The sequence below is a fragment of the Heloderma suspectum genome, chromosome 8, assembly GCF_057233095.1.
Source record: "Heloderma suspectum isolate Gila_16-S chromosome 8, 16-S_ref, whole genome shotgun sequence".
In the NCBI taxonomy this organism is placed as follows: domain Eukaryota; kingdom Metazoa; phylum Chordata; class Lepidosauria; order Squamata; family Helodermatidae; genus Heloderma; species Heloderma suspectum.
This window is the reverse complement of record NC_139465.1, coordinates 7,831,404-7,853,394: the sequence shown is the minus strand read 5'-3', so window position 1 is coordinate 7,853,394 and position 21,991 is coordinate 7,831,404. Positions and strand designations below refer to the sequence as shown.

At 44.7% G+C, this 21,991-nt stretch overlaps 1 protein-coding gene across 1 annotated transcript in view; it reads left to right on the top strand.

Annotated features, from left to right (window-relative positions):
* The first annotated feature begins 865 nt into the window (after positions 1 to 865).
* ATP2C2 (ATPase secretory pathway Ca2+ transporting 2) overlaps positions 866 to 21,991 on the top strand; it is a 59,263-nt gene continuing 38,137 nt past the window's right edge. Inside the window, exons 1-6 of the mRNA XM_084812845.1 lie at positions 866 to 1,372; positions 12,117 to 12,227; positions 15,071 to 15,187; positions 16,676 to 16,765; positions 19,379 to 19,414; positions 19,524 to 19,585. Coding sequence (XP_084668971.1) covers positions 1,268 to 1,372; positions 12,117 to 12,227; positions 15,071 to 15,187; positions 16,676 to 16,765; positions 19,379 to 19,414; positions 19,524 to 19,585 — 521 coding nt within the window. The 5' untranslated portion in view covers positions 866 to 1,267. The remainder of the gene's footprint in view (positions 1,373 to 12,116; positions 12,228 to 15,070; positions 15,188 to 16,675; positions 16,766 to 19,378; positions 19,415 to 19,523; positions 19,586 to 21,991) is intronic.

The following is a 21,991-nucleotide window of genomic DNA, read 5'->3' as shown; positions in this document are numbered from 1 at the left end:
GTGAGCCTGTCTGCTCAGTCTATTGTTCAGGTGCTAAGTGTTGATGGGCAACTTCCAGGCCCCTGCTGCTCTCCCTGCTTACAGTTTTTTGTCTTTAAGCCAGACTTGGACTGGTCACTTCTTCCAACACAGGACTGTCCTCTGTAATGTAGGCCACCCTATGAGGCATCCAGCAATTCCACTTGCACAGCTGACAGAACATCGTTGGCTATTCCTGCAGAACAGGTAGGAAACAAAGACAGCCAGCAGATACAGGTCAGTCTATTTCTCCATCTCAGCTGCAGTATTCATCTTCTCTGACTGGCAGCAGCATTTCCAGGGTCTCCGGTGGAGGTCCTTCCCACCACCTGCTATGTGATCTCTTTAACTAGAGGTGCCAAGGATTGAGCCTGGGGCCATCCTAGAATGATAGAATAGTAGGGTTGGAAGGGGCCTACAAGGCCATCAAGTCCAACCCCCACACAAAGCACATGAGGGCTCTTCATCCCTCAATTGTTCCCACCAGCAGGCATGAGGCATGCCATCAGGCTGCACAGCGAGAGCTGCGAAGGGAAGCAGGCCGGTTCCACCAGCTTTGCTAGAAGACTAGCTAATTTTCCCGTCTTCCCTCCCCACCCCTTTTTCCTCGTGTGTTGTGTCTTTTTAGGTTGCAGTCTTTGCGGCATGGTTTTACTGTCTCGTTCCACTGTTTGCTCCGAGAGCCTATTTTTGGCCGAGGAGGAGGATAAAAATACTTTAAATAAATACACACTTTGACCACAGAGCTAGAGCCTTGTCCCGGCGTAAGATATGGCTTCATCATTAATCAAGAGTGTTCCAAACCATTCCAGAAACAAAGTTTCCCCCATACACACACACACCCCCCATATCAAAGTAGGAGAGTCCTCCCAGAGCAGTTACGATGGCTTGGGTTACCATGTCAGAAAGACCATGTCAACAGAACTACTAAGTTTCACTGGACAAGGGGGAAAGCCAAAGCACTTAAGAACTGAACCATCCAGGTATTCCAGCCACTCTGAGCAGGCTTGACTCAGGAATTCAGCCTCTCCCTGGCACCTGTTGCAAGCAGCGGGCGTGGCGTCACCTTGTCGGCGTCAAGTAACACCCACCGATCAGCTTTCCTGAGCTACATCCTTGGCTCATGAGGGAATGTAAGACTTAGCCAGGAAACAATAAGCAAAGTACAAGCAGCAGCGGCGGTAATAACAAAGTCTTTCCCAGCCGCTGTCGTCTTCTGCTGCTGCTGCTGCAAACACAGCAAGTCAAGATGGGGACAAAGCATTTGTTCTCCAAATTCTTCCAGAAAGCCACCTTCCACCCCCACTTGAGCAGGAAATACAAGCCACTGGGCAGCAGGGAGCCTGAAGAAGAGGTGAGTTTTTGTTTTCTTCTTTGAAATGGTGATGCGTGGGGGGACGTGTTGCTCTTGAGAAGGCCCTGCAGCGGCATTTCTGTCTCTTTGCTAGCTGTCAGGGTCTTTGCTGTCACCTCCAGATGCGAAATGGGAGATGGGCGAACGTGGACTTTTCAAACGAACTCTGGGACAGAGCTATCTCCAGCATGCCCTGTGTAGGAGCCACTGGGTGGTTGCAACTCTTGATGAGGGTGCAAGATTGCTGGGATGCTTCTAGGCTAGGCTTTAATTGTGCAGTTGTGCTGCCTTGTTTGCAGAATTTGATGGGGCATCCAGATGTTGTTGTCCTCTGTTTGTACCTTCCTGTGTTTTCCCACTGCTTCTACCATCTTTTTTCTTACCAGGAAAAAAAGAAAAAACTGTTAAGGAGGAAAATATGGAATAGCTGCACAATGCCTTTGGATTATTTGTGGTAGGAGTTCTCCATCTGGAAGCACCAGCTCTGGTCTTAATCAGATCAAAGAAGGCCTTTCTTCCTATTTTCTTGCTTTGTGCACCACTTCCAATGTGACCCCAGTAATCAATTATTTTAAAGCATTATTATTATTACTGTTGTTATTAATATTATTAAACATCCAGATTCACATCAACGTTTGCATAGCACTTTCAAGTGTGCAAAGTGCTTTGCATGCACTATTTAGTGGTAATCTGTACAACAATCCTGTAAGGTTGGTCAGTATATCATTATTAATCCCCAAATTGCAGATGGGTGGGACTGAGAGGCTGAGAGAGACAGAGGCATGTCCATGGCCACACAGTGAGTTTGTGACAGAAGCAAGATTCGAATCAGGGACTTCCTGATTCTCAGCTAAGCTTCTTAGCCACTAGCTCTTACACATACATGCCCCCCCCAAAAAAAAAACATTTCACAAGCAAAAATAGGGATACTGAAGGATTTAACATCTATTCTCATTGCTCATGCCAGGGGTTGCTACCTCAGCCCTTCCTACCCCCATTCCTCATTCCTGGCATCTTTTGCACCTTCAGTTCATTGCATTAGTTTGTCCCACATTAGTCTACCCTGCACCAGATTCTGCGAACTCTTTATAACCATCCACTTTAAAAAGCACATACACACACACACTCACATGTTTAATCTCACAGTGGATCATTCGTCCTTATTATATATAGAATAGCTACAGAACAACTTCATTCACTACCATCCACTATGATGATAGGTAGTTAAGGGACAGTTGGAAGAAGAGAAGCATTGTGCTGGCATTTTGTGCACTGGATGCAGCCCCCCTGCCCCGCCCCCCGCCCCCCATCGCCAATACATAGGATCTTGAGAGAGGGGGCTGAAATCTGTAGGAATTTCTTTCCTTCTTACTTACCTGAGAAAACCGTATCTGACTTTTCCTCCACTGAAGAGCCTCATGCAGCGGAAGACAAGAAATGTCAAGCAAGCGAGCATCAATTAAACCTAATAAAGCAATGCAATGAAACATACAAGAGCAGTGTATTCAGGACAATCTCTAGGGCACGTATAAAAGCGTTTGAGGAAGGCACCCCACACACCCAAACCATCTAGAATGGGGGCAGTGTTTTTCCTAAGATGGGGAGCAGGAAATAAGGAAAAGGCAGGAACATAACCCTGTCTTAGGGCCGAGCTGCAGGCGAAGTTCACACCGCAACCCCTTTCATGTCTACTCAGAAATAAGTCCTATTGTTTTCCACGGGGCTTGCTGCCAGGCAAGAAGGCATAGATCGCAGCCTAAGTGTGTGTGTTTTGGGATTTGCTCTCGGAAGGAGACCTCTCCACCACTCGTGCCAATGTCTGTGCTTATTCAGAGGGATGGAAAAGTGGCACTCTGCATGTGCTCAGAAGTACTCTCTCTTTTGTTATTTAGCCCAGGCTGAGACTTGACACTGTGAGAACACCTGAACTTTGGCAAACCCTGTTTCACCTTTGTACTGAATTCAGGGCACAAACTCTCCAAAGCTATGTGCTGGACTGGCCCTATGTGTTTGCTTCCTTGCTTTTAGTACTCAGTCACACTAGTCCATAGTGTCTTCTGAAATTCTGCATTTAGAATATGTATTTGTGATAGTAACACTCATACACCAGTTTGTGCTGTTGAAATCTGAGGAGGGGCGTTTTCTAGGCAAGGACCCATTTCCTCCTTGTATTAGAGGTTATGGAATCCAACCTACAGTTCTTCTTTTACATAAACTGGATAAAAAATTAAGTGCAGGTGCAGATTTGCAATACTGCATTCCTGGTAGTATTCCCTATTCTTGAAATCAAATATGTTGGTATCTGAGCAGAGCCTTGGAGTTGGAGACTGATGGGTCAAGCAGTGGAGCCCAGTACAAAAGTTGTCTATTCACCCAAAGTGTACAGATCTTTTTAAAAAAGAGAGAGAGGGTGAGAGAAAAAATTGGCCTTCCCATTTGCTTTTATGGCACCTGCCTTCAGACAGGCCCATGGGGAGTGAGAGGAGCTATGCAAAGTACTGCTTTCCCACCCAAATATTTATTTTCTTTTTTGTAACATTTATATCCTGCCTTTCCTCCAAGGAGCCCAAGGTTCCTCCCCCCTCCCTCTATTTTATTTTCAAAACAACCCTGTAAGGTAGATTAGGCTGAGAGTCAGTGACTGGCCCAAAGTCAGCCAGTCAGCTTCATGGCCAAGTCGGGACTAGAACCCAGGTCTTCCGAATCTCAGTCCAACCCTTTAACCAACACATCATATTAGAACACAAGTCCTATCTGCTTCCCCACTGGCTTTTGAGATTTCCTCAAGGGATTGCACATATATCCCCAAGCTGTTCTTCACAGCCACATGGACTAGAAACTTGGCTTGTTTAAAACAAATAAAAACTCCAGGTTCCTCAGAATTCTGCTATTCTCCTAACAGTAACTGCTGTTAACATTGTTGCGGGTTTTATGGTCAGCTTTTATTGCTGTGTTTATTGTTTTTATCACTTTTAATATTTTAACTGCTTTTATGTATTGTATTGCTGTAAGCCGCCTTGGGAGGGCTTTTGCCCTGAAAGGCGGCCAAGAAATGTTTTAAATAAATAAATAATTCTGATTTCTGCACACCATGTGCAACTGTGTGCGTCGAGCTCGTAGAAGTGCAGGATAAACACAGCTGTGTTCCAGGCTTTAATGTGCAAATATCTCCTCTTTCGTAATAAGTGCTCTACACTTGCAATGCTTGCCAATTCTGCTAGGTTAAACTAATAATTTTATTTCCTCCAGACAACCCCTGAGCTAAGTGACCTGCCTTTTTATTATGTTTAGCTTACATTACTTTGCAGAAGGACAAAGGCTGGCAAGGGCCCTGGGCCCCGGATTTGAATGCAAACATGCCACTCTTGCCTCCTCGTGTTTCCTGCTGTTAGGTTTCTCCTTTGTCAGCTATGCTTGTTCTGCCGTTAGTAAACCACTTACACCAGGGGTGCGGAACCTCTTTCAACCCAAGGGCTGGATTCAATTTCAAGGAAGCTCTCGTGGGCCACATTCCAGTGTTGGGTGGGTCTGAAGGCAAAATGAGTGGGGTGCAGCCAAAAATACCCAAGAAAAACACCCAGCCTATTGTAGCTTAAAGCTCTCACTGCCAGTAACTAAGACTTAGGAGAGGCATTTCAACCTTTTAGAAGGGGGGGGAGCTGCACCCCCCAAAAGCCAGGAAACCACCAAATTATTGCTGGTTGGGGAAAGGGGGTGTGGCCAGAGGCAGAGCTGTGGCTACTGGGGGAACTCTGGCAGGCCAGATTGGGTCCCCAAGAGAGCTGGATTTGGCTGCCAGGTCTGAAGTTCTACATCCTTGACTTACACGTTTCTCAGTTCTGGAGAGATTTAAGGGCAGTGTCTGCCTTGAATCTTAAAACTGAAGTGCAGTAATCTAGTCTCTTTTTCTAACGGCTTTTCTACATGAGGCATTTATCATGTCCTCATTATTCCCTACCCATGGTTGTTTATGGGTTCTTTAGATGACGTGACCTTCCAGTTTCACTTCTGTGACTAACCAGCACTTTCAACGATTTCTTTTTAGAGCAGGGAAAATGCAGCATGTAATTGTGAAAGCGAAAGAAAGTGCAATCTCCTCTTGTGTATTTGTGCTATTCCAACCTTAACAACCTAAGGCCAAACCATCTTGTCTTGTCTTACACTGAACTAAAGGAAATTGGGGGGGTTGAATTCAAAGCCCCTTGTCTCACATTCAAAGCAGAATTAATATATTTCACCATTCTAAAAGCAGTATAATAATCTGATCAATTTAATAACATAATAACCTTTTCCCTTGATGTTTCAACCTCTTCTTCTTCAGGAGTGGGAAAATATATTTGAGTCTCAAGTCATCATATTTAGCACACTCTGGCAGAAAGTGAATTCAATCTTCTACTGTCTTGCAACTGAGTGGTCATAGCTGGCATGGCCTGGGCCCATTATGAAATCTTCCTTCTACTTCCCTCAAGGGAATACAGTTCAATCAACATTTTTGTAGGAAAATGTGCTTAAAAAAAAAATGCACTGGCCCAAACTGCACATTTCCCCCATAGGATAAAGCAAGAAAATGTGCGGGGGGGATTTGGCCTTTTGGGGGGGATTTGCACATTGTTGCACTGTGAATTTGCACAAATGCAAATTTGTGCAAATTCGGGAAATTGGGAAAAATCCAATTCCATCAATAAGCAGATGACAGAATGAAAGGTACTTGACAATCCACAAAACACAGATGGAACAGATATTACAAAAATGTCTCCTAGTTTCTCAAAATCTTTATTGCAGAGTTTTTTAGGACATTGCTGCACCTAGCAAATGGCGTGGAAAATCACTGGAGCCTTTCTGTTTCTTAGCAGGATTTCTCTGAGGAAATTTGATACTCCACTTTCACTTTCATACTTCCTTTTTTGACCATCACTATAATGTGATTGTCGACATACTTACCCAAGGATAAGGTCAACCCCTAAAAAGCAAAAGTTCTCTTTGAGTCACCTCTGACTTAAATGTCAACTCTGAAATTCACACGTTAAGATCTTTGGGTTTTCAAATATTCACTTTTTACAATCTCTGGCATAGATTGCTTCTACAATGTAGTGACAGCCACCAATTTGGATGGCTTTAAAAGAGGGTTAGACAAATTCCTGGAGGAGAAGGCTATCAGTGGCTACTAGTCCTGATGGCTATATGCTACCTCCAGTACCAAAGACAGTGAGCCTATGTGCACCAGATGCTGGGGAACATGGATGGGAGGGTGTTGTTGCACTCATGTCCTGTTTGGGGTTTCCCATGGGCAGCTAGCTGGCCACTGTATGAACAGAATGCTGGACTAGATGGACCCTTGGTCTGATCCAGCATGGCTCTTATGTTCTGATAGATGATGATAGAGAGATAGAGACATAGAGAGAGATCACACACACACACACACACACAGCTTATACAGCCTACCCAAACATGACACCCTCCAAATCTGTTGGACTACAGCTCCCAGCATGCTGAGAGTTATAGTCCAATACATCTAGAGGGCACCAGGTTTGGGGAGACTGCCTTATATGGACTCAAACTTTTGTTCTATTTATCCCAATATTGCCTACACTGATTGGCAGCAGCCCTCCAAGGTTTCAGGCAGGGGTCTTTTCCAGCAGTTCCTGGAGATGCTGTGGGAGGCCTTTTGGCATTCAAAGCATGTGCTCTACCTCTCAGCTATAGCTCCATCCCCAAACCACATGCAATTCAATAAAAATACCAGGATAAAAATACCAAGAAAAATCTTTAAAAGCAACTATTGTCATATGTCTTCTTAAATAACCATTGAAATTATTTAAACATCTTGAAAAAGCATTAAAATGGATCTTCTACAATAGAACTGCAACAGAAAAATAATCTATTGATTACAACTTGCAATTTCTAATAAATAAACCCACAGTTTTCTAAATAATCACAATCGTTGTTGTTGTTCAGTCATTAAGTCGTGTCCAACTCTTCGTGACCCCATGGACCATAGCGCGCCAGGCCTTCCTGTCCTCCGCTCTCTCCTGGAGTGTGCTTATACCATCATATTGTAATTGACCAGTGTAGTTAAGATAACAAAATAATCATAAATAGCCCATAAAACAATATTAAGAACCCATAAAATGTCATCATAAGTGCCTTCTCCCTCTCTCCCTCTCTCCCCTTCCACATGAGGCTTTTATTGTTCAATCATCCTGCTTTATTCACACCATTTTACTGGGGATCCAGACAACAAAGTCTTCAGCTTGTAAAGTTCCTGTCTTTTCTCACGGTTTCCATCTTTTTTCTTACTGTATAAAATCTGTTAAGGAAGGAAAGATGGAATAAGGGAGCAATCTTATGGCCCTGAGGCAGCATCTAGGTGGCTGTAGGATAGTTTGGATTCCTTGATCAGAGGTCAGAGAACTGCACCGGCTGAGAATTTGTCTTTGACCTCTGAGAGCGAGTAAAGGGACGAAGTGGATGAAGAGGGGAGCAGAGGCCGGAATATGTGCTATCCCAAGGCCTCTCCAGCCTCCTTCCCTCCTGCTACGGAATGCCAAGCTAGATGGGCAAAAAAGCCTGTCTAGCAAAAATTGAGACCTGGAAGAGTAGTGGAAGTGACTATCACCTCTGTCGCTCTTCCCGTTCTGTCCTGGATGCTCATAAGCCCCTGGGTTTGGTGGCTTATGAGCACTGAGGGTGGAAGTCATAGCGTTGCGCCCTAACTGTGCAGTGCCTTCTAATTGCTAGTGATAGGAAACCTCTGTCTGAAAGTGTGCTCTCTCTCTCTTGCTCTCTCTTTGCCAAAATTTCTCCCACATGTTTTTCAAGGAGTGTGCATGGTTGTCCTGTCTGTCATCATACAATAATCTCTGTGGCAGCCTGTAGCCTCCTCGGCTTCCCGCACTTCAGCTAAAGCCATCATGAGGGAGACGTCATGAGGCGATTCCTCCCATGGGCCTTCTTCAGTTCAGGAAGTGCAGGCGGCCTGGGAGGCTGCAGAGCAATGGGAAGATGTGCAATGGAGAGAGAAGGCATACACAGCTCCCTTGGCCACCTCGCAGTGATTAGGTGAGCTCAAAAATACCACCAAAAGAAATGCAAAATTCTGCCACAGAAAAGTGGAAGCCTCAACATAGTTAATGCTGTTGCTGCTTGCAGGAGCAGAGCAATAAACCAAAGAAAGAACCTGTGCTACAACCCTTGCCAATAGTGAGCCCTGTTTGTGAGAAACTGTTGGAGAATTTCTCCTCCCCTAGGAGAAATTCAGTAAAATTATCCACCCCCCAGCCACTTGAATAGGCTGGAGAATTTTGGGAGGCCCTTTGTGCACAGCTTGTGTGTGTGTGTGTAATTTAAGATAATTATTAAAGCAAATCCTCATTTTAAAACAAGAGACTCCAAATGGAGGAGACTTTATGAAACACTTTGATTACCTGATCACAAAAAAAATGCAATGAATAAAATGTTTCCTTCTTACTAGCAGAGATTTAACAAACCATAATGTTCAAGCTTTTGAGAAAAACGAAGGTGGGGAAACATTTGTGAAATTCACGTCTACAGCAGCTTTTTGCAGTGTAATTCTCTCCCTCTATCTCCTTCCCTCTCTCTCCATCCCTCCCTCTCTCTGGTTTATCTGTGTTAGGGGTGTCAAGCCACTTTTAGTGTGAGGGCTGAATTCATAATGTTCTTACACTTTTTTAAAAACAAGAGTTGCTCATCACATATTATTTCCCTTGCCTGTGGTACAGAATCTCTTTCAGCCTGAGAGCCAAATTCCATTTCAGAGAAACTCTTAGGGGCCACATTCTAGTAGTGGATGGAGCCGAAGGCAAAGGGCAAGGAGCCAAATATGCCAGCATATTTTAGCGTAAAGCTCTTACTGCCAGTAAGTAAGCCTCAGGAGAGAGTAGAGGCTGGTGGCTCCAATGTCAGTGGGTCAGTAAATCCACTCCAGGGTTCAGTCAGAACTCTGAAAGAGCTATCCAAGGTGCTTTGCTATCCAAGGTGCTTTCTATTGATTAGAATCAACCAGCAAACAGGCAAACCAGTTTGAGTCAGAAGTACTGAACTGGGAGCTTGCAAAGTCTTCTTGCAGAGCTGTGACTTGGCTGGGTTTCTATGATTAAAGCTATGTTCCTTTTTTTGCAAGCAGTTTATATACCCACCTTGGGGATATCTTTATTTCCTGCTGATAAGGTTATGCTACAAAATCCCTCCCCCCAAAGAATACTCTGAGAAACCAACAAAAAGAAGCATGTTTTACAATCCTGATTTCAACTATTTTTTTCTCCCCTACAGTTAAAAAAACCCTTGGTGTTCTGGTGTGTGAAAGTTCTCTGTTGATTTGCTTTAGTCTTTTGCTATAAAACTGATTTTTTGCTTGGACACCCAAACAGACCATTCAGAATCACATTTTATTGTCCCTGTCCTTATTCTCCTTTTCTTCTAGTTGGTTTAGATATTTTTGTTTCTTCTGTGCTAAGCCTTGTTTCTTGTTTTACTTTTACTTTATCTCCCAGGCAATCTTGACTGCATAGCAAGTTTTATTACTGTGGCCAAAGACCTGACATTGTGCTAGAGCTCTGATTTACTGTGCATGCCTCTGGCCCTGTTTCTCTTGCTTTAATAAGAACAGCCCTGCTGGATCAGACCAAAGATGCATCTCATACAGTCTCCTGCTTCCACCAGCCAACTGCCCCATAGAAAACTCACAAGCAGGGCACCTTTCCCTGTGGCTTGTATCCAGCATGTGATATTCTTACACATACTGCTACTGTGCATGGAGGGTCCACTCCTAACTGGCGCAGTCTTTTAGCAAATAAGGCAGCATATAAATGTCAATAATGAATAAAGAAATAAATCTAGCACTGGCAAGGGTATCCCTGCTCTTATCTCTGATCAGTGAAGTCAGGGGCCAGGGCTTTGGGGAAAGGGTGGGGCTTCTGGAAGGAAGGGACCACCGCCTGATGTCATCCAAATCCCAGGGAGTGTCCTGGGAGGCAATCCAGCCCTCTGGACTGGAACAGTTCACCACCCCTGGTCTATTCTGACAGGCAGCGCTCAGAGTGAATTGGGTCATTTTCTTTTATCTGAAAAGATTGATTAATAATTCTGACCACCAATTGGCTAAACTTTGCCATCTAGAACAGAAGAAGAGGGGTGGAAAAACTGGCCCATTTTTCTCTTTTATTGGCTTCCTTTCATCTTAGAGATGGATTATACTTGCAGGATGTTAATAAAGATGTTGGAATCATTCAACAAACAGGACTTAGCAGGTGGTACAATCTTTACAAGGGTGAATGATTGTTCTCTAATTACCTTCATACCCTGACTCACTCAAAGTTAAGGAAGGCATTTATGAAATTACACTTCCAGACTGTGCCTTCTGCATATCTAGATGGGAGGCTGTATTGCCCCTGCAGTAGGCCTCTTAATTTAGAAGTGCCAAGGTAGTGATAAATCAGATCCAGGTTTACTTACAAGAAGTACTTTATTGAGTAGCTGACAGCACACAGATGTACCCAATGGTTGGATCAGACTGAACCCAGAGCCATGGGGTAAAATGGGTTTTATACCATACATGTTAGCAGTGAGGCAGCATGACAACAGCCAACGTTAATTAGCATTCATCTACAACTTTCCCAGCATAGGCTAACAGTGCTTGGTCAGAAGGGAAACAACCAGAGCTTTGCCAGCACAGCCACCTGTAACTCAGCATGAACATAGCCTCACTTCTCAGGCACATCCTAGGCCCTGATAAGATACTAGCCTTCGTTAGCATGGAATGCTGCACTACAGACCTTTGACTCATCTCACATGCTCAGAGGCCCACTAGCAAGGGAATTGCACTAATAATGAACCTAAGCAAAGCATTATGGCTCTCTAGGCTCTAACGCAACAGATGACTTGGTTACACTCCTGGGGCCATTACAGAGGCACAGACAGGTTCTCATATTTCAACGCCTTTTTATATGGGGAGCTCCACAAAGAAAGGATATTATTCATTATTTATATATATATTGTAAACAGTATGCCAGTTCCAGGAAAAGATTTCTTCCACCTTTTCTGGGAGGAATGTCCGATGGAACTTTGGCTAAGCAGATGTGTAAACTATTTGTAGATATGGATGCCTATGTAACTAATCAAGTAGCATTATTCACAGTCGCTGCTAAAAAGATTAGAACAAAGGACCTAAAAACTGTTGCTGTAGATTGTGCACATGATGAACTGATCTGAGCAGTTTGTTCGATCTTTTTCTTTCTGTGACTGTCTTCTTGCTGTTGTGGCAAAACTGTAAGAACCTCTGGTAATATGCAATAAAATTGATGGACTGACTGCCAGCCAAGCAGTGGCTCTCTGGGATCCTTTTAACTGGAGGTGCCAGGAAGTTTCTGCATGCAAAACAGGTGCTGTACCACTGAGCTGCAGCTCTTCCCTGATTGACATGGAGTGCTTGAGTTGACACTGGATGATGCCAATGGTCTAAGCCTGGTGATTGATCTGGTGATGGTTCCTTCACACATGCAGCCAGCCGAGAATGGACACCTACTACCGGACCTCCAGATCTGTTGGCCTACAGCTCCCATTATCCCCAGCTAGCATGCCCATTGGCTCAGCTAACTGGAGATGATGAGAGCTGTAGTCCAAACCATCTGGAAGGCGCCTGGCTGGGGAAGGCAAAATTAGAACGCCTAGGGATATTCCAAGCTGTCCCCATCTCTGCGTCATCCAACAATCTCTTTGCATCATGCAGCCTGAAGAGGAATCTGAACTGAAGTCAGTTGAGCAAGAGAACGAAGTAACGGCCATCCCTCCCAAAGAGGCTTGCAAATGTCATACAGATGAACTGGTAAAAACGTTGCAGGTAAGAACCATCAAGTCACTGTAGAGAACTTAGCGGAAACACTTTGGAAGAAAACGTATGCGGAGAGCCATCTTCTTGCCTCTTAACTTCAATACCTGAAGATGGTGAATATAAACAATCTTATATTCACAGTAGGTTAAATGCTGCCTGTCCTCTAACGTTGGAAGAGTTGTTGTGATGTCAGGGAATGTTTGCAAAACGCTTAGCTGCTCAAAGTAACTGTGTCAGCAACAGAATGCTGACAGGCAATCTCTGTTTCAGCTGCGTTGTTTCCTTCGCATTGCATTTTTTCCTTTCTGTAGACGCAGGAAGGTGCTGCATTTGGGGAGATGCAGCCAGTGAGGGTGCCAGAGTGGTGAAAAGACCACCCCTTGGACACTCCCTTTCCCCTTATTGGTTGCATACCCAAAAAGGCAGTATCTAGTTGGTTCAGCTCATTGCTACAGGTTAGCGAAGGGAAAAACAAAAAACAAACTTAAAAACCCTTTCATCTAAAATGGTGCACTGTGGGCTGCAGCCTCAGACATGCTTCTGCAGCACTTTCATTTAGCAGGAGGAGGAGAGGAGCCACGCTAAGCTGAACTGAGCTGCCCCCACTTTCCAGGTTAAAAAAGGGGGGCTCCAGGGCAGCAAGAAGAGGCTGGCCAGGGAGTGGGCAGGAAACCATCTTGTCTGGGGACCCTTCAACATTGGTGGTGCCTCTGTAGATAGATGGATGGATGGATAGATCAACCAGATAGAGAGAGAGAGAGAGAGAGAGAGATGATAGATAGATAGATAGATAGATAGATAGATAGATAGATAGATAGATAGATGCCCATTGTGATCCTTTTCACCTGATCCATAGTTCTAACTGTGTCCAGGGAATTGAGAAATCTTCCCTTTGATTCATGACTTCTCATTTCCCCAGGATCAAACTGGAGAATTCAAAGCTGTTTAATTATCTCCATCTCTCTCTCCTGGCTCAGTGATCCAGCAGAAATTAAAAATGAAGGGATGTGTCCTGGCTAATTTCATTCTGCACAAAAGCTATGCCAGCCTTCACACTTGTGTCCAATGTGACACCTCTGTTAGCCCTGTTCAGGCATTTGACACACATACACACACACACACACACCATGAAATTGAGGGGGAGAGCAGGACAGTGCTTGCAGGTGCCTCCCATTCCCCATCCCATTGCATTCTTGTTGCTCAGCTCTGGATGATGAACCAGGACCCTGAACCCTCATCCTCAGAGAATTCTGACCCCTTGTCTTCAGAAGAAGGGGCTCCTGAGTTAATGGTTCAGGGAGAGAACTCAGCTACGGAAAGGCATCATGAGGCTTCCACCTCCCCGGGGACCAGTTTTCAAGAGAGACCCAACAGGCCAGCTCTCCCGCATTCAGAGGAGGTTGCATTACTGTCCTAAGACTCTGAGGACTCAGGCCATGATAAAATGGCATGCCACAGCCACTCCCATCTCACTGCAGCCTGAGATTGCTAGAGATAAAGCCTCACTCAGTATGGAGGTGGGGCCAACATGCCTAAATCCAGCAATGCTCCTATTTAAATGTCGGTCGTGTGGTGATCCTTGTTGGAGCAACACACTGGGCCAAAGTAGAGGTTCTTTAAATCACACGCAGCAGTTCTATGCATGATTGACTTACTTACCTTTGTGTAAGCACACGGCCCTGATTTGGACTGGGATTGTGGCTATTTGGGTGGGGTGATTTAAGCTACACACACATTCTGCAAAGGGGGGGCAGAAATGTCTCCATGGATTCCAATGGAGATGGGGGGGTTGTTGGTTTGGGTTGCTGTTGCTGTTTCTTTTTTTTTTTAAAAAAAAAAACCACCTTGCAGTGGAGGGGGGTAATTTTGGAGTGAAAACATCTGTGGTGGGGTGCCTTTTCAACACATGTAGGAGCCTACATGCATAGAACAGGGTCCCCACTGCAGAAGGTACCCCTTCAACACATGGAGGAGAACAGAGCTGAGAAATGAGGATGTGATGGAGGTAAATCCCTGAACAGGGTTATTATCCTGCCAGATTCTTTTTGTTAGCTAAAGTGATGTTTTAGTCCAGGGTATCAATTCTCATTCACCCCAAGGGCTGAATTCAATCTCACAGCTCTTGGGGGGGGGGGCATCTGGAGCCTTCCTCCAAGTGCCACCTCCAAGGGAGGCTTGGAAAGTAGCAACAAGGTAGAGGGCCTTTTCAGTGGTGGCCCTCCAATTGTGGAATGATCTCCCCACTGAGCTCCGCCTGGCACCAACACTGTCATCTTTTCGGTGCCAGGTTAAGACTGTCCTCTACTCCTAGGCATTTAATGGAATATGACAGGGCATTTATGCCAGCTGTCTGAACAGGTTTAGTATTTTATTGAAATTATTTGTCACTGTTAACATTGTTTTAAATTTTGTATATTTTTAAATTATATGCTGTATTTTACCTTGTGAATTGTTGTGAACCATCCAGAGAGCTTCAGCTGTTGGGTGGTATAGAAATGGAATGAATGAATGAATGAATGAATGAATGAATGCAAAAGGGCAGGGCCAAAGACAAGAAATACTAGCCCATTTTAGCTTCAAGCTCTTTCTGCCAGTTAGGAGAAGCATTTCACCCTTTCAGAATGATAAAAAAATATGCAAAAGACAGAAAACTACCAAAGGGGAGGTGGCTGGGGATGGCACTGGGAGAAAGGGCTGTAGCCACCTGGGGAAGTCCAGAGGGTTGGACTGATACTCGAGGAAAGCCAGATTTGGCCCTTCTGCCTGACGGTCAACCCTGTGGCTTACTACCATAACACAGTTTGTCACAATGGCTTTACAGCCACCCTAACCACCCTTGCGTGTTCCCCCAGGTCGACTTAGAAAAGGGACTTTCCGAATTCTCAGTGCTGCAGCGCAGGGTCAGGAATGGCTGGAATGAATTTGTCGTCGATAATACAGAACCAGTATGGAAAAAATATCTCGACCAGGTAAGGGATACAAATATTGTCAAAGGGTTTGTGTGTGTGTTTTCTGGGGGCCAGGGAGGGGGACTCTTCCCCTTGCTCCAGATTTATGTTGAATGTCAATTATTGGTTTAAAGTAAACATGCATATCTAGTATAGATTCATTTAAACAACAACAACAACAACAAAAGAAGTGGATAATGGGCACAACTCACCAGGAAATCTTCCTGTTCAGGTTCTCTTGGAATGACTGGGAGATGATAATCTAACCTGCCCAAATGTTTACCCAACATGTTCTGCAAATGCTCCCATCATTAACATGGTCTGCATTGTTAAGAGGGCCCCATGGCCAGGATCCAAAGAAGCACTCAGTGAGAAATGCACATTTACAAATAATAATGATTTAATTAGCAATAAAATCCATTTCACTATAGTGGGGAAGACTATGGCCTCTTGGCATGCATTGCCATAGGGGCTATCATCAGGGCTGGCATCAAGGGTAGGGGTGGTTGGGCACCTGCCAAGGGCCCACACCCCAGCAGGGGCCCACTCACAAGAGCCTCCTCTCCACGCAATCTGTTTGTACATCTGTCTCTTGCTCTGGCCCAGACTACGGTGGTGGTGAAGAGGAGCAATTGATGCTACTGCCTACTTGCTCTCTGCCTGCCAAGCAAACAAGAGGCAGCAGTGATGAGAAAGAGGGTGAGAAGGAAGAGCGGCTGGTGACAGTGGTGGGGAGAAGGTAGACGCACTGAGGGAGGGGGCCATTGAGGGCGCCTTGCCCAAGAGCCCTCATAAACCTGGAGCCGGCACTGACGATTATTCTCTGAATAAAAAAGGCAGTCACATAACTACAATCACAGCATAAAAGCTTTGATTGAGTCAGGTTATTGCTCATGCACAGGCCTTTTCTGCAGTGGCCCCCAAATTGTGGAATGCCATCCCTAGAGGGGTCCACCTGGTGCCTACTTTGTTGACTTTTTGGTGCCAGGCAGATACTTTTTTTTTTTTTTTAATTCTCCAGGCCTTCTAAACTACTGCTTGATGTATTTTTAATATGTGTACTCCTGCATTTTAAAATCATCGTCTCCGTTTTTAGACATTCCGTTAGTTCTCTTTTTAAAATGCCAGGTCGTTGTTGCTGCTTTTAAAGTAATACTTTTTCATGTGTTTTATTATTGTTTTTTTTTTATCATTGGTTGCATCATTTTTGCTTTTATTGTATACATTGCCCTGAGAGCTTTGGCTATAGGGCGACTCACAAATTGAATAAATGAATAAGAAAGACATTCTTCCAGTGGGCTTCTGCCTTGACAGACAAAAGTTGCCCAGCCCTGCTCTACGGCTATGTATGCACTGAAACTGACTGCGAGAAGTTTCCAGGGCTGATGGGGAGAATCTGGTGCCAGCAGAGGTGATCAGATTTTGTGCACTGTGTAGCAGCTTGACTCTCACTGTGAACAGCCCCCCAAATGCATAAAAGCAAAGTCCTTTGTCCTTTTTTCATTTTAGTTTAAGAACCCACTGATCCTTTTGCTGTTGGCTTCTGCATTAGTAAGTGTGGTTACTAAAGAATATGAAGACGCCGTGAGTATCGCAGTGGTACGTGATTCCTTTCATTCATTCATTTCATTTATATCCCGCCTTTTTTCCTCCCTAAGGAACCCAAGGCGGCGTACATAATCCTCCTCCTCTCCATTTTATCCTCACAACAACAACCCTGTGAGGTGGGTTGGGCTGAGAGTCTGTGACTGGCCCAAAGTCCCCCAGTGAGCTTCCATGGCCGAGTGGGGTCTAGAACCCAGATCTCCCAGCTCCCAGTCCAACACTCTCGCCACTACACCACACTGGCCTTGGGGTCCTTGATTGTAGAGTCATTGGAACTAGAAGCTGTTTCCAATGATAGTGAAGAAGGAAATATGAAACAAAGAACTGGGTTTCTGGGAAGACCACTGGACACCTAATCACTTCCATTAAGAAAAAAGAGCACATTTATTGAGTTTTGGATGCAATGATAAACTATGGTTTAGTTTATTGTGAATGAGGCTCAGGTTGTGTGAGTCTCCCCATACCTCCCAACTCTCTCCTTTACTTCCCCTCCAATACAGCTGCTAGGAGGAGATTGGAAGTGTTGGCTTCCATTTCCAACACACTGCAGTTATTTGTTATGTCTGAACCCAGACAAAATGGCTTTAGACTTAACTATGGTGGGTTGAAACAAGGCAGCTTCATAACCCATGGTTTGAAGCTAGCTTGTTTCCAGCAAACCATAGTTAAGATTAACAATAATTTCTTGTGGATTCAGATGGCACAACAAGCTGAGCTTCATTAAAAAAAAAAAAATGGAAGCAAAAGATTATGAACTCCTCTTCCTGGAGGAGGAGATGTGAATAGGGATGGGCTAATCTGTTAGGCTTGATTTTGCTCAGGTTCTCACTCTTTCACATTTAAGTTCAGTCTCTCTCATTTCTGCATCAGAATTTGAATTCCCCCACCCCACCCTCCAATCTACATGAAAATTTGTATGGATTTTTATGCACACATTTTGGGAAAATATGTTTTACTTTATGCATTTTTTTTAAGGTGTGCCTTTTTGATGCACACTTTTGCAATCATACAGATGGCCCCACCCCCTTTCCTCTGGCCCCACCCCTTTCCTCTGGCCCCACCCCCTTTCCTCCAACCACCAATCATGTGGTGGTTTCTTGGCTTTTGTGCAATTCCCTCCCCCCATTCTAAAAGGTTGAAATGCCTCTCCTGAGGCTTAGCTATTGGCAATATGAACTTCAAACTAACATATGCCGGTACTGTTTGTACTTTTTGTATTTGGGGGCCCTGTCCCTTTTGCCCTTGTCTCCACCCCTTTGCCTTCAGCCCCACCCACCACTGAAATATGGCCCCTGAGAACTTCACCAAAACTGAATTCAGCCCTTAGACTGAAAGAGGTTCTCTACCCTTGTTGTAATCTGTGTAAAACTGGAACATCACCTCTTCAGCCCAGAACCAGGTATTACAAACAATGTGTTTCAGCCATGTTCTCCTCTTCTGGATTTCTCCCCAGTAACTTCTTGTAATCCAAAACATATGACATGACTCCATATGCTCCGCTTCACTGGCTGCCCTTTGTGAAAGTAAGGAATGTCACAATGCAGTTTAGAATAATAAAAATAAGAATAAGAATAGCAATAATAATAGCAATAATAATAGCAATAATAATAATTTAATGATAATAGCAATGTAATGCTTAACAATTTCAATAACGTATTACTTCTTTGTTTGTTTATTCCAATTATTTATTAGTCGCTCATATTAGTCGCCAAGCCCTCACAAAGTGATGTGCAAATGAAAGAACAACAAAGCATTAGGCAAAATATGTAAGCATGAGGTGAACAGTGGACGCAACCAAATAGCTGAGGGATACAGGACCTTTCAGCCCCAGGACTGAATTCCATTTTGGAGAAGCTTTTGGGGCAGCATTCCAGTGGTTGACAGGGCCAAAGCCTATAGAGGGAAAGCCATAATAACAACAACAACAAAACCAGTCAATTTTAACGTAAAGATCTCACTGCCAGTAACTAAGCCTTAGGGGAGGCATTTCAGCCTTTTGGGGCGGGGTGGGGGAACTGCACAAAAGCTGGAACACCAGCAAATGATTGGTGATTTGGGGGAAAGGGGTGTGTGGGCATCTGGGGAACCCCAGCCAGCTGGATTGAGACCTCAAGCAAGAGGTTGTGCACCACTGAAATAGGCACACAAGAAAAACTGCTTTCGATTACACAGTTCACTTAAGGAAAAGCACTAGAATGAAGATATGTTTTTTTAAAATGCCAGTACTGAAGGGACCAAGCAAATGTTAACTGGTAGAGAGCTCCACAGCCACCACCAAGAATGCCCTGTCTCTTCTGCTTGCCAATCTAACCAGTTTTGCCAGTGAGCATATGAGAAGGCCTCTGACGCAGACTAGATAGTAAAGGAGAAGTTCAGGGCTATGCATTCAATGGCAGCTACCCATCATCTATTGTGTTTTGTTTCAGTGTAAGCCTAATATAATCATTCACACAATCTCAGTTGATGCTAGGTGATCTATGACCTTTACCCATCATCTACTGTGTTTTGTTTCAGTGTAAGCCTAATATAATCATTCACACAATCTCAGTTGATGCTAGGTGATCTATGACCTTTACCCATCATCTTCATCTTTTTCCCCCTCACTAGGCTGTCATCATTGTGGTAACAGTGGCCTTCATTCAGGTACCTCTCTTTTTTGTAACCAAATCGTGCATCTCAGGTTAGTTACTATTATTGTTATTGTTCATTGAGACAAATGTGAATGGAACCCACTGTGCTTCTTTCCATGCAGGAATACCGTTCTGAAAAATCTCTGGAAGAACTTAACAAACTGGTCCCCCCAGAATGTAACTGGTAAGTTGTCTGAGCATCCATGAATTCTGTCTTTGGCATGGTAATAGGTAAATACTTTGTTCAGGCATGTTTGGAGGGGTAGCTGACAACAGTGGCTTGGACATCAGATTTTTAAAACTGTGACATGTTGTGAGAGAAGCTGGCTGCTGGCCTCCAACCACTCCCACTTCAGCCGAACGAAGCTAAAACAATCCCAGAATGCCTCGTCCCTGGATTGTTTAGTGCGATGTCTGAATGCAGGATGCTGGGCTTTGCAGAAGAGGCAACCCATAATTGTAACCCAAGAACAAACCATGTGTAACTCAGAAGGAGCGATTGGGCAGCCAGGAACCAGCATGCTCACTTGCTCCTGCTCGTTCATAGCTACCCAGGAAGTCATGACATCCAAACCAGATCAATATATTGTTGCTGGGAAAATCCAACTTTTCCCTGAGTTATTGTGAGGATTGCAGCTAAGCTAAGGCTGAGAGGGATAGCAGATGATGTCATCAGCCCTGATAATCGAAAAGTCCTGGAACTTGGACCCTACAAGCCCTGGGTCCACTACACCACTAGCTGGGCATCTGTCAAGGCCCTTGCTCTACCCTCCTATTAATTACCTATTGCCAGCAGCCACTTGGTTCTCCTGCTGCGCCTCCTTGCTGTTGCCACCTCTTTGATCACTTACTCTCTGGCTCAAAGGAGATGACCAAGTAAGCAGCAAAGATATTTTTCTCCCTCTGTCATAATACTAGGATCCTTGGGTCATCCATGAAGCTGAATGGTGGGAGATACAGGACAGAAAAAAGGAAAGACTTCACACAGTTCATAGTTAACTATGGAATTCATTACCACCAGATGTGGTGATGGCCACCAACTTGTACAGCTTCAAGGAGAGATTCGACAAATCCATGGAGGATCAGGAGATGAATAGCTACTAGTCACGACAGCAATGTGCTACCTCCAGTATCAGTGGCAGCATGCCAATGTACACTAGTCACTGGGGAACACGGGTGGTAGATCCATGTCCTACTTGTGGGTTTCCCACAGGTGGCTGGTTGGCCACTGTGTGGACAGAATGCTGGACTAGATGGGCCCTTGGTCAAATTCAGCATGGATCTTCTTATGTTCTTATCTCCTTCCTGAAACCCTGGAGAGCCACCACCAATCAGTGTCAACAGTACTGGGCTAGATGGCTAATAGTCATGGCAGCTGCTACCTCCAGGTTCAGAGGCAGCATGTCTCTCAGTACCAATTCCTGGGAAACAGCAGTGGGAAAGACCATATGGCCTTTGAGTTCTGCTTGTGGGGTTCCCAGTGGAGGCTTCTGGTTGGCCACTATGGGAAACAGGTTGTTGGACTTGATGGCCCTTTGTTCTGATCCAGCAGGGCTCTTCTTACATTCTTAGGAAAGTCTCCCCAACCTGGTGCCCTTTGGGCTTCAACTCCTATCAGCCTCAGCCATCAGGGCCAATGCTGAGGGATGCTGAGAGCTGTAGTCAAAACATCTAGAGGGCACCAGGTTTGGGCAAAGCTGCCTTAGGAGGAAAAGAAGCAGCAGCTGCTGTTCTTTGCTTGCTCACATGCCGGCCGTCAGCAGAAATGGTGATGTGGAGGTGAAAGGCCCACTGAGAGAAGGGATTCACACAGAAAGTGTTTTGCCCAAGTCTCACACCACCTCCCCAAAATCTGAAGTTGGTACTGTAGTTTCCCTTCCATAGACATGTAGCCTAGCAGGCTTCTTTACTACAGATCAGTGGCTAACGGCTTAGGAATTACTATAAATAGATATCTGCTTGCCCAGTGTAAACCTCTATCTTTACCAATGATAAAAAAAAGTCCTGTATTTGGCTCCTGGACTTTTGAGCTTTATTTTAGTGACTTGAATGGTGCATGTTTTTAAGTCATCAGTTCCTGGATTGATGCCCATTGCTTTCTCAAGTATAAGGACAAAAAACTGCTCAAGCTTAGCCAATGCAAATATATAGTACCTCTTGTGCATGTAATGACTACATCCAACTTGAGGGTGGCCTATTTGCCTTTCAAGGTCAGGGAACACTTTGATCACTTTCGTTTCCGTGTCCGTTCCATATCCAGGCACACCTTGTAGACAGAAAAAGCCATCTGTTTTGGATACCGTTTGAGATAACCTAATAGAAAAATGCAATGTTAAGTAACAGCTCCCAACAGCACACGAAGGGCTCAAGCTGACTAAATAGGTACACAGAACCAGTGTTTGACCAAACATCCAAAGTTCAAATCTACAGAGAAATGGCTGCTGGTCAACAGCTCCAGAGTTAAAGGTGCTTTAGGGAGGAAATGTATACCTGTACTTTGTCCAGCTGTTCCTGTAAAACAGGGGTGGGCAACTTCAGGAGGTCTCGGAGCCGTTTTCACCCCCCAACCTCCTGCACGCACACACACCAT